The sequence below is a fragment of the Phoenix dactylifera genome, chromosome 13 (genome assembly GCF_009389715.1).
Source record: "Phoenix dactylifera cultivar Barhee BC4 chromosome 13, palm_55x_up_171113_PBpolish2nd_filt_p, whole genome shotgun sequence".
Classification (NCBI taxonomy): Eukaryota; Viridiplantae; Streptophyta; class Magnoliopsida; order Arecales; family Arecaceae; genus Phoenix; species Phoenix dactylifera.
The window spans coordinates 7,240,038-7,252,422 of NC_052404.1; the positions used below are offsets into that span (position 1 = coordinate 7,240,038).

Here is a 12,385-nt window from a genome sequence, read left to right on the forward strand (position 1 = left end):
AATTTATTCCCCAGGCAAGTTGGATGAAGATGATCCAGTTCTTAGGTAGGAGAAGTGCAGGGTGATGCCCATTTTGCATATGAATTATTCTTTCCCCAGGTACTGCAAGATTATTGGTGCAATTCGGGAATTGGTGTAATATTAGGTGGTTGTTTGATTCTTATGTTACCAGGCCAGTGAAATTGGACCCAAGAAACTATTGAGTGTGCATTTTCGCATCTGCCCCAGAGCATTTCGCTTGGATGTTCTCATTATACTTCGGCTCATTTGAATTAATCTCAGCCAAACCTTTTCCAATATCATCAACTGGACCTTGCTCTCCCGAACATGTATCTGTAGATGCATACATTTTTTTATCTCCAAGTTGTAGATTTTAGGAGCAGTTTTTGTTAAAATTCCAAACCGACGAGATAACAATCAGTTGGGAGCATTACAATTGTCACGGTTGCGGCTCGTCAATTTGTCCCTTCTCTTGCCGTCCGGGCTCTTTAGAAGTTCAGCAAAAATAAGATCAAATAAATAAAATAGATTTTTTTTCACATGTCATTATCCGAATATTAAATTTTGAAATGCCATTTTTTAAGTTTTTTTTTTTTGCATTGTTATAATCATTATAACGGTCAATAATAATTTCAGGGTTCATTATAACATCATAACATGTTATTTGAAGTCAGGGTTTTGAGCTCAAATTTTAGTCGGAGCTTCCACCGTTATTTTCAGAATCAAAATAAAAGAAGACGACGAAGCAGAAGAAGCAGCCGTGACTACCACAGTGGGATGCCTCCAACGGTTTTCTCCTGCCTAAGCTCTATAGCAGAGATTTCCTCGGCCCAAACCAACCTGGAAGGAAGCCCAGAATAAGCCTTGAACCGACCCACCTTCGGCCCGGTCCGGATGCTTCGGCTCATACCTCCATCATTTCCTCCAATACGCAAGGCAACGATAAACCCACAGTCGGCCGACGAAAGGCCCGCCGCCCTCCAAACCACTCTCCAATAATCCCCTTCAAATAAAAAACGAAAGCCCTTTTATAAGAGCTCCTCTCATTTTCTCTCTCGTTCTCTCTCTTGAACGATGCAGAGCTAGGGTTTCTCCGACCTCTCCCTCTCCCCCAATTCCAAGCCCTAATCCTTCTGTAATTCTTCGCCAGCGAGCTCGAGATCGAGATGTCGAAAAGGAAATTCGGGTTCGAAGGCTTCGGCATCAACCGGCCGGCGACCTACAGCTTCGAGCGATCCCAAGCCCCGCAGCGCCTCTACGTCCCCCCCTCCTCGCGCGGCGGCGGCGGGCACGACAACCATGAGGACCACGACCTCGACAACATCGACTACGACCAGCCTGACGCCCCCGACCGCCCCGCTGACGCGGGCGGCGGCGATGGCGAGATCGACCCCCTCGACGCCTTCATGGAGGGCATCCACGAAGAGATCCGCGCGCCGCCACCGCCCTCTGTGAAGCCAAAAGACAAAGGGGACAAGTACCCGGACGACGACGACGACGACGACGACCCCGTGGAGAGCTTCTTGAGGGCCAGGAAGGACGTGGGCCTGACGCTGGCTGCCGAGGTTCTTCGCGCCGGGTACGACTCGGATGAGGAGGTGTACGCCGCGGCGAAGGCGGTGGATGCGGGGATGATTGAGTATGATTCGGATGATAACCCGATAGTCATGGACAAGAAGAACATTGAGCCGATTCCAGCGTTGGATCATAGCACCATAGAGTATGAGCCGTTCAACAAGGACTTTTACGAAGAAAAGCCTTCAATTTCAGGTAAGTTGGTGTGGATTGTTGTAATTCCTATTTGTCTAGTATTCTTCCTTCTACTTCTGTATTTTTTCTATTATGAACATGTATGTCTTGGCTTGTATTGCGCAAATTAGTGGTCTTGTCTGCATTAGTTTTTGGTATGGAATACTCTCTCTCTCTTATACATCACAATGAGTGTCTTTCTTATTTAAAATCTTGCTAATACTCGTTAGGTCTCTATAATGGTGGTGGGTTCTTTTTCCCAATGAGCGTGATTGATGATTTATTCTGTAAGAGTTTAATGTGAACAACCGAAACATGTTTACTTGCTTAACACATAAAGACATTTTTACTTGCCATATTTTTTTTGATTTAAATGGTGCTTGATAAATTATTAGCCTTTGTGTGTGTTTTGGCCTGTTACAGGAACTCAAGTGAGATGATTTTTTTTTTCTTTTTTCGGTTGAGTGAATTGTTGATAAGTCATGATTTTACTCCCCTTTATGTTTTGTTCTGCTTTTACAATTTTTAACAATATATTTATCTCCGAACAAACTTGATTCATGGTTATAAGAAGTAAGCAATGAAAAAAGTGACATCCCAGATAAGGCTGCAAATGATTTGAGCTGCTCGTGAGCAACTTGGGCACGGTCATTAAAAGCTTGCTTTACTCTGCTCAGCCGAACTCAAATAGTTTCTGAAGCTCTGCTTATAAACGAGCCAGGCTCGAACGTGGTCAGCTTGAACATATAAGGGAAAACTTGGCTTGGCTTGGCTTTGCTTGATAAAAGCTCATCTTAGAGATTATATGAGCCAAGCTTGAACAACCTGTGTCAGGCTTGGCTTGAGCTCAAGTCAAGCTCGTGCATCCCTTTCATACCAAGCAGAGCCTGAGCAACTTGATACTTGGGTTAGCTGCACTGGTTTGCACCCTTAATCTTGGAAACACAGACTTTCCAAAAGCAACCGTAGAAAAGCTTCTTGGTTGCTTTTTTTGAGCAATCTACTTGCTTGCTCCTTCAAGGTATCAACTTTTATCCAAAGCATGGCCAGGGAGTCCATTTTTTAGTGCAACTATTTGTTGGAGCAAGGGACTTGAAGATATATACATGATCGAGAACTTAAGTCCTGCAGAAATAGGATAGTGTCGTCAGTACTGTGCTGATTTGACAGAATAGCAGGACTGAACCACATGAGGGACACCAGTCTGTTAATGGTCCATGATGCCTAGCCAATCTTGGCCGAAATTGGATGAGACCAGCTGATGCCAGGCCCAGTTCGACTAGTACCATGCATAATCTGATCAAGTTGCTTGATTTCTTAAGGAAAAAAGAGAAAGAAATCACTAGGGAGCTACACTTTCTCTTTGGCTTAATTATGGAGAGCAGGACAGGCAAAAACCAAGAAAGCAGGAGAAAGGAGGGGAAGGAGGGTATATGTGGCCTACTCGCAATGATTTGGCTTCCTCCATGGTGTCGGTACCAATGCTTGTACCATACACCTATTATTGACTAGAAAACATATCAACATGCATTGAAATACTCATTTAGGACAACAAAGGTTAAAAAGAAATTGAATAGACGAAAAAGGGGCATCTAGGTATGATACTAGGATGCTGGATTGCCCTAAAAGTCGAGATAATGTCCCGGAATTGCCGATCCAGGACAAAACCATAGAGGGCCCTATACCAATATTCTAAATCTCGTACATGACCATGGAGTTGTGGTGTCATTTACTGTCTTTATATGCGAAGCATTTAAGTGAGGAAGCATATGAATGCTCCCTCTACCATTCCAGGCAAAATGATGTCATTAGTGATGATCTTATCATTATCATATCCCGAGCTTCCCATATTATTCGTAAAATGATGCTTTTTAATCTTTTATCCTTTTTGTTTTCCAAATGAATTGGTATGTGTGAAATGGTGGCACATCTTTTGAGAGGGTCAACATAGGCTGACAGCTGGTTGAAGAATTCCTAATGCTTGGTTAAGCCTTGTTGACTGGACTGTTTTTTCATGTTCGATTCTATTTCAATGTGTTAACTGATTGCACTTTCTTGTTGGTTTTCCCTCTCAAGAACTTAAAATTCTAACCTGAAGCTTTATATTTTTGGTTCTGTTGAACTCTAGTCTTCGGAGCTACCTTAAGCAATAGCATACACCCAGATATGCAACTTAGTAAGATTTCAAGCTATTCTGATGCTTGCCTTTCTACTGTTCCAGAAAATAAATGACCGTGCACAATTTGGAATTGTGAAAGACATCGTCCATGCATGTACATAATATGTGAACCCTTTTAGGTAGCATATTAGTCAACTGCAAATAATCGTCAACCTCATCAACTTCACCAAGAATTCATTAGCTACCCAAAGCTGACATATTGAGATCATGAGATTGAGTTATTTTTAGAACTTTTCCTTGTTCCTACAATGATCAATGGTGAAATTATTGTGTGATGTACCTGTGCCTTCTGGAGATTAGCGCGATACACACATTTTGCTGTTTTTTTGTCATACATTTGCATGCAATGGCATGGATAGATTTACAAGCTTGTAAAAAAGTTTACAATTAGCATGCATGCTTATATATGATACTTTATTTATTTATTTTTATCATGGACCTATATTACTGTTTCATTCTGGTGCATAAACATGGTTTAAGTGAATAAATATTAGTCAGATAATCCAAAAAAATCTACAGTTAGAAGTTATCATTGATATCTGTGGTGTTGCAGTTTATGATTTGTTCATATATATATATATATATATATATATATATATATATATATATATATATATATTCAAGCATTACAGCATGAAAACTCAAATTGCATGACTGTTTTACTTATTAAAACATAAATAATCTTAAAAATCATAATAAAAGAAACATGTAACCATATTTTCACATCAAGACAAATTTTAAATACTGTACAGGTAAAGTTGATACCATCGGTGGCTCATATACTAAGATTTTTGAGGCAAGCTTTGATTTTAAGCATTATGATGGTTTGTAACCTTTGGTCCGATGTGATATGAAGATATTTTATAAATACCATGTTCCGCATCATAAATGATAGAAGAAGAGCAATTAGGAGGAGTTGAAGACCATGTAGAATCAAAGCAAGGATGTTCGAGAAGGTTGGTTATAGGTTTGAAACGGGCAAGTAGGGTATAACCCCGTATTGTTATCTATGGGCTTGTATCCTTGTGTTTGAAAGTGATATCTATCAATATGGGCTGTCATACACTATATAAAGGTATGCAGTCCTCTATTGTGTAGATAACTTACTGGCACGATACTTATCTTGGACACATGGTATGGTTGATTGGTTGGGCACTTTAATGGGTTGTCATAAGTGCATATGTTTAAAAAGTTTGTGATGTTTTTCAGTTGAGTTATTTATTTTTGTAGCTTTTGCCTTTCTGGTTATGATTTGTGCATATTGTTTACAGATTTTCTCTTAGGTAAGTGTCTATGATTGTTTGAAGCTGTAGATATGCATGAGAACAGGGCATGACTTTCAGCGATAATTGTTTGTTTTTAGATTGTAATCATGAAAAGGCACATGCAGTTATAGGTTCGTAAGGGGACCGTCATAGTCAATTTATAGGTTTGTGTACTTCCCATGAACAAAATTAGGTAGCTGCCAACACTAATTCACTACTAATGTTATTTATATCTATCTGTCGGTTTTCTCATACATGATCTTTTGATTCAATCTACTATGCATTAATGCTGCAATCATAGGTCCGCTTATTTAGTGATCAAAGTTCTTGTTGGCAACATAATTTTTTGGCTGAGTATTTTGGTTTCTTTTAGATTTATGTGGAGATTAATGTGAATTTAATATGTAGTGAACTGTCATCAACTGTGTTCTTTTCTTATGTACCTCCAGGGATGAGCGAGCAGGATGTTGCTGAATACCGGAAAAGCTTAGCCATACGTACTTCAGGTTTTGATGTACCAAAACCAATTAAAGCCTTCGAGGATTGTGTGTTTTCTACTGCATTAATGAATGCTATTGCGAAGCAGGGTTATGAAAAGCCAACACCAATACAGTGCCAAGCTCTACCAATTGTGCTTTCTGGGAGAGATATTATTGGCATTGCAAAAACTGGTTCAGGCAAAACTGCTGCTTTTGTACTTCCTATTATTGTTCATATTATGGATCAGCCTGAACTTCAAAAAGAAGAGGGCCCCATAGGTGTAATATGTGCTCCCACAAGAGAATTAGCACATCAAATATACCTAGAAGCAAAGAAGTTTGCAAAACCTTATGGAATACGGGTTGCTTCTGTCTATGGTGGAATGTCCAAACTTGATCAATTCAAAGAACTTAAGGCAGGTTGTGAGATAGTTGTTGCCACTCCAGGGAGACTGATAGACTTGCTGAAAATGAAGGCACTGACAATGTTCAGGGCAACTTACCTAGTACTTGATGAAGCTGACCGGATGTTTGATCTTGGCTTTGAGCCACAGATGCGATCTATTGTTGGTCAGATAAGGCCTGATCGGCAGACACTACTTTTTTCTGCAACCATGCCCTACAAAGTTGAACGTTTAGCCAGAGAGATTCTCACTGATCCAGTAAGAGTTATAGTTGGCGAGGTTGGGATGGCCAATGAGGACATTACTCAAGTTGTTAGTGTAATTCCTTCTGTTGCTGAGAAGATGCCTTGGCTTCTTGAAAAATTACCTGAAATGATTGATGAAGGGGACGTTCTTGTATTTGCTTCTAAAAAGACTACAGTAGATGAGATTGAAAGCCAGTTGATTCAGAAAGGATTCAAGGTTGCAGCCCTTCATGGGGACAAAGACCAGGCTTCTCGAATGGACATTTTACAGAAGTTCAAATCTGGAACCTACCATGTCCTAGTGGCGACTGATGTTGCTGCCCGTGGACTTGACATAAAGTCAATCAAATCGGTTGTTAATTTTGATATTGCGAGAGACATGGATATGCATGTTCATCGTATTGGAAGAACAGGTCGTGCTGGAGATAAAGATGGGACTGCATACACTCTTATCACACAGAAAGAGGCACGCTTTGCTGGTGAATTAGTCAACAGTTTGGTTGCTGCTGGTCAAAATGTGTCTCCTGAACTGATGGATCTTGCTATGAAGGTAAGGTTTTGTTTAGTCTGTTTTTAGTACTCATACATTTACATTGTCGCTTAGAGCTTGTAGGTCTGTCTATCCTTTGTTCTGTTCCAGAGTCATTTTTTGTTCTTCATGTCACACAGGTATGCTTTCTTTTTCTGTTTGTGTATTAAAAATCGGCATGAAAAATGCTTCTCTCTTTTTTCTTTCATATTTTTAAACTTTTAGAAGCACACTCCATCTCAATGTTCCTTCTTTGCCTTTGACGGTCGTGTCTTGATAACTCAGTTTTCTCATCCTTGACGCTAATGCACGCTAATTCTAATTTAGGTTCTTCTTTAGAATAAACATGAAGCTTTTGGTCTAGAGCCATATACTTGAAATACAAGGTTCCAATGCTATTTTTGTAATTTTGCGTGAAGATTGTTAATTGAATCTTCTGTAAAATTTCAGGATGGAAGGTTCAGAGCCAAACGTGATGCAAGAAAAGGTAAGCATATGCTGTTGATGTTTGTCAATCCACAAATGTAAATTTTTAGCTGACTTGATATATCGAATAACTTGAAAATTTCAGCTCTCTTGTATTTCTTAATAACATGAAGAGAACTTTTCTCAGGTGGGAAGAAAGTGGGAGGCAAAGGAAAAGGTGGCGGTGGAAGTGGGCGAGGTGTGCGTGGTGTTGATTATGGCCTCGGTATTGGTTATAATCCTGAGTCCACTAATGCAACATTGCAATCTGTTCCAAATCGATCATCTACAGTTAGTTCCCTGAGGACTGGGATGAGGGCACAATTTAAAAGCAATTTTGTTGCTGCTACGTCCAATCCTTTCGGTGATGGTAGAAACCAGTCAAGTGTATCTTCCACCGGGAGGCCAGTTCTAGCTGGTTTTGTGTCTGGTGGTTCAATTGGTGGAGAGGCATATAAATTACAGCCTGCTACTTCTTTTACTCCCACCTCCAAGTTAGGAGGAAACACGTGTGAAAATGGAAATCAGAAGAACTCTGAAAGGTTAGCCACCTGAAGTTGATCTGCACCATTTCCTTATTGCTTCCTTTTTTAATGGTTTTTAGCAGGTTATGGTTGTGGCTGGAAAATGCAAGAAAATCACTATTTATTTTATTGTGCTTGTCTTTTTTTTTCCTGATTATACATTTTCATGGTGGCAGTTCTGGAGACAGGCCCCGGGAAAGAAAGCGACCATCTGGATGGGATCGTTAACTCTACTCCATGTATGAGTACAGGTTTTCTTTCCACTGTTGGATCAGTGACATGTCAATATCAAAATTTATGTTAAATGAATCATGTCTTGGTAAAGTATTTGCTTTTTTTGTTTTTTTGTCAATTGCAGTTGATTTTCATCCCTATATTGTCCCTCCTTACCATGCCGCCCCCCAAACCAAAAAAAAGAAGCAAAACTTCGATGATAGAGTAATTAAAGTTTCATTATAAAAAATCATTGCAGTATCTGGTAACACATGCTTCTGTTTCCTGATGGGAATGTCAACCAATATACATAGCAATCTGTTGTTGCAGCAATCTGCTTCACTTTGAAACAAAAAAAAATACATCCTGCCATTTATTGTTTTGCTTTGTACTTTCTAAAATTTTGCATTTCCCATTTGAACAAGTCACAACAATAACAATACGCACCTTGGAAGGTTTTTCCTTTTTCGACAGGAGAAGGTTTTTCCTTTAAAGGCTGCATTTTTTTCCTTCACACGAAAATACATCCAGCCATCTATTTTTTGGCTGCTTGCTAGCATTTTTAGTTTCTTATTTGATCTAGTTGCAACTTAAAAAATATGCATCCTCTAAGGATCTTCCTTGAAAAGTTGCCCTTTACTCACTATGAGTTCTAAATATTATGTCAGTGTTTGTACACTTTTTTAGCTATGACTCTGGATTCTGTTATCTGCTGGCTTGCTGAGATCAATATTTCTTCTTTTTAATTACTTGCAGCCATGGTTCTCCCCCCTCCCCCGCCGCACAAAACTAGTCTCTTTTTCCTCTTTCTCAAGCATGTACTTTTTCTCTTTTATCTCATACCCATGTACCAAGTGCAATCAAAACTGGTATCGATTAATGCCTGTCTTCTGTTTGTGTTGGCATTGCTTTCATAACAGAGTTTTCCCTAGAATGTGGGCAAAAAAAAACAACCGCACGAGCAGGTGTTATTTTCTGATTGATTAAAAGAGGTTTGAGGAAATTAATCTCCACATACAATCGCTGGTTATTTAATCATGAGTATTTTCTTGTCCTACCATTGGAACTTGTGGGCTAGCTTTTTAAGATCTTAATTCTTTTTTTGGCTTTTTCCAAATTGGGTGGTTGAAAATTATGCCATCAGCGAAGCTCTTCTATCAGCTCTTAGGTTCACCATAAGATAAAATAAAAAAGTCTCTTTTTTTCCCGGTTAGTTCTTGCTCGATGCTAAAACTAATGCATTTGTTAATTCTTTTTGATTTATTATTTGCATTAATCACTGATAACTTTATGTGATTGTACAAAAAATATAATTTCTTAAGCTTTGCATCTTTAATCAGCATTCAGCGGTGCATGCACCCACAAAGACCTGACAAGATATTTGGACTTCAACTTTTGCAAAGTGAAAGGCATCAACTTTTTCAATTTCTGAACCTTCCACCCCCCCCCCCCCCCCCCCCCCCCCCCCCCGGCGACATGCAAAACTTTGCTTGCTGCTGCAGCATTTTTCTTTTAATTTGGTTGTAAGAGTAAAAACTAAGTATTTAATTAATGTTTATCATGAAGAAAACAAATAGAATAAAACATGGATACTATTATAAAACTTACGTCATCTGTAGATTTTTGAGATCGGATATTGGTGTTAAAGACTGCGAGACTAGCTAAGCAATGGTCTCTACGATGAGATCTTGTGGAAGAGACCCGATGCTTGTAGTAGTTCATCTCCACTGCTTCTTTTTTATTCTCCTAGTGGCTTTGATGGCGGCTAGTAGGATACAGGAGTAACTTAGTCTCTTGATAGTAAGGGGATTCAAACGGAAAAGAAAGAGCGTGAAACAAGAACAAGGTTGAGTTGCATGTTGAGGTGCGACTTTAGCTTTATAAAAAGAGAGACTGAAACCAGATTAGATGCGGAATTGGATTGGCTGAAAGTTCAAGGGCAACCCTTGGCTCGGGGAGAGAGAAAGTACTCCTAGTTTGGTTAGGATGCCACGAATCCTCCTCATAAGAGGAAAAGGAAACGTGTCCTACCGATTCATGAGATGGAAAGAAAGCCTCGCGATACATCCGGAAGTGGCCCTTGATGGGTTGTCCAATTTTGGGCAGGACTTGGCTCCAACATTAAAGCTAGGCTGTCACCCGGGTCGACCATGGATGTGGAGGGTTTTCGATATCAGCATGGACTGGGATATTCCTTGCTCTTGGGCAAGACCGTATTTAGACGGGAAAAAAATCCTGAGATATGGGAAAATCTCACCCAAGAATATTATAGAAACCGAGATTTCCGAGACCATGGCTAACATGATGAAAACTGAATCAACTTCTTTATTAAATACAACAATCAGCGGACCGCCTCTCCCTTTTGTTGGAGAGGAATCCTTAAGCTTTTATCAGAGCTCTTCCACATCCTTCGGTGCCTTCTGGCTCGATTCGTGGATCAGCAGCGAGCCGCTCAAAAATCTCTGCACCATCCTATTCCTACTCGCAAAAATTCCAACAATCGGCGTTCGTCAACTTTCTCAACGAGTTGTTCTCGCTTGCCTTCAGCCAGCTTCAGACTTTAGTGGAAATTCATTCCCGTCTCGGATCTTAATCCTTAGGATTCATTCGGAGGATCCGGTGAAGCCTTTTAGCAGGGAATAATTCTAATTGAATTCCATAATCATCTGATTCATCATCTGCTATTTCTTCGTATGCTTTTTTTTGTTTTAGCAGAATCGGATTTGCTGCAAGGCGGCTGGTGCAACAGCTTCTTTTCCCCGTTACCTTCAAGGCCATGCAAGCCTTTCTGGAAGCACTTCATCTCTCTTCAGCGGCTGACAACAGATCATGGAAGTGGTCCGCATCTAGACCCTTCACGGTCAAGCAATGGATGGCACCACACTTCCTAATCCATGGAGGAATAGCATCACTCGTTGGCTCGGCGTTAAGGAAATTTCTCATCTCGAAGAAGTGGTAGCACAGTTGGAACAGAGCTTTGTTTCCATCAGTATGGTCCAGGTTCAAAACGTGCAGGCGTCGATTAAAATATGGGGACCGGATGCCTCTTGCCTGGACACGCTCGGTGGGAACGCTATCTGGTCCAGCTGGCATTGAGGTACCGTTGGAGTGATGTACTCACATGTGGGGTAACCAATGGGTCGGGAAGGGTATGAGCAAAAATTTCTACCTGCATCGAACATTTTCTGGTGGAAGGGGGATCCAGTGTAGGCTGCTATGCGGGTGAGATTTTCTCCCCCCCTCCTATTTTTTAGCCAAAAAGAAGAAGTAGAAGAAGGAGGAGAAGAAGATTAAATAGTTCGATTGGCTTTGCTATCACAACAGCGTGCTCACGGCCGAGAAGTGCCCCACCTCCTCACATTTCCTTTTAAAAAATATTAAATAATAAATTAAATATTTAATAATTAAAGTAAAATTTTAAAAATTATTCTAGGAAATCTCAACCAAAGAATTTGATGTCTTATTGGATAACTTATCAGAATATAGTGGATTATCAGCCGATATAGTGCACATTGTATTGGTGGCAGGCCCATAATTAATGATACCGAACTATATCTCGGCTGATATATAGTTGGTATAAAAACCTTGGACATAGATGACAATCTCATATTTTAAAACCGGAATAAAATAAGGAGGAAATTCCTCCGAGGAATAGCAAAAATTATGCTTAAGAAATTTGGTAGACCATGAGCTATATCAATTTTTGTTTGGCTCCATTATCGGCAACTGCTTTGGATGATGACTTCTCTTAATGAAAAATATGTAGCAGATATAAATTCAAGTTTATGGCAGCTCTCCGTTGGAATACTTATACCCATCATAAACAAGTTTGATTGGCTTAACTATTTCTCAATTATACCTTCTTTTCAGTTTGGCCGGCATAAAGTTTATTCCAAATCTTATACCTGCTTGATGCTTGAACCAACCATAGCCTTCTATATTAGTCATCTATTGCTATGTTTATTGCATTTGAGATTTAATGCTAAATGAATGGTCACATCTCTATGTTTAATAACTAGAGATTCTATATTTGATTCTTAGTACATTCCCAAAAGGTCTAGACCAGTAGACCTTAATAATTATATTATAGATGGATAAACCTCTCTCTTCCTTATTGTCTTAAAAAAATGATGCATGATCGTGGTCATAAGTTGTCTGTACAAAGCAAAAACTTTATTTGACTTGTTATCCCTCCTCTCTGTTTAAACCACTCCTCACGAAGGTGTAACAATGTTAAGAGCGTCGCATAGTCATCATGTGATGGAATTCCATTCGCTAGAGACGAAAGTGGACCATATAATATCCATTCATGTTCGTTTTCATATCTAAATCT

The 12,385-nt window shown here is 39.8% G+C and overlaps 1 protein-coding gene across 1 annotated transcript; it reads left to right on the top strand.

Annotated features, from left to right (window-relative positions):
- The first annotated feature begins 967 nt into the window (after window positions 1-967).
- Window positions 968-8,213, top strand: LOC103720650 (DEAD-box ATP-dependent RNA helicase 24-like). Its single transcript, XM_008810465.4, has 5 exons — window positions 968-1,770; window positions 5,643-6,871; window positions 7,301-7,337; window positions 7,464-7,857; window positions 8,016-8,213. The coding sequence occupies exons 1-5, from the start codon at window positions 1,167-1,169 to the stop codon at window positions 8,065-8,067; spliced, it is 2,316 nt and encodes a 771-aa protein (XP_008808687.1). The 5' UTR covers window positions 968-1,166; the 3' UTR covers window positions 8,068-8,213.
- The last annotated feature ends 4,172 nt before the right edge of the window (window positions 8,214-12,385 follow it).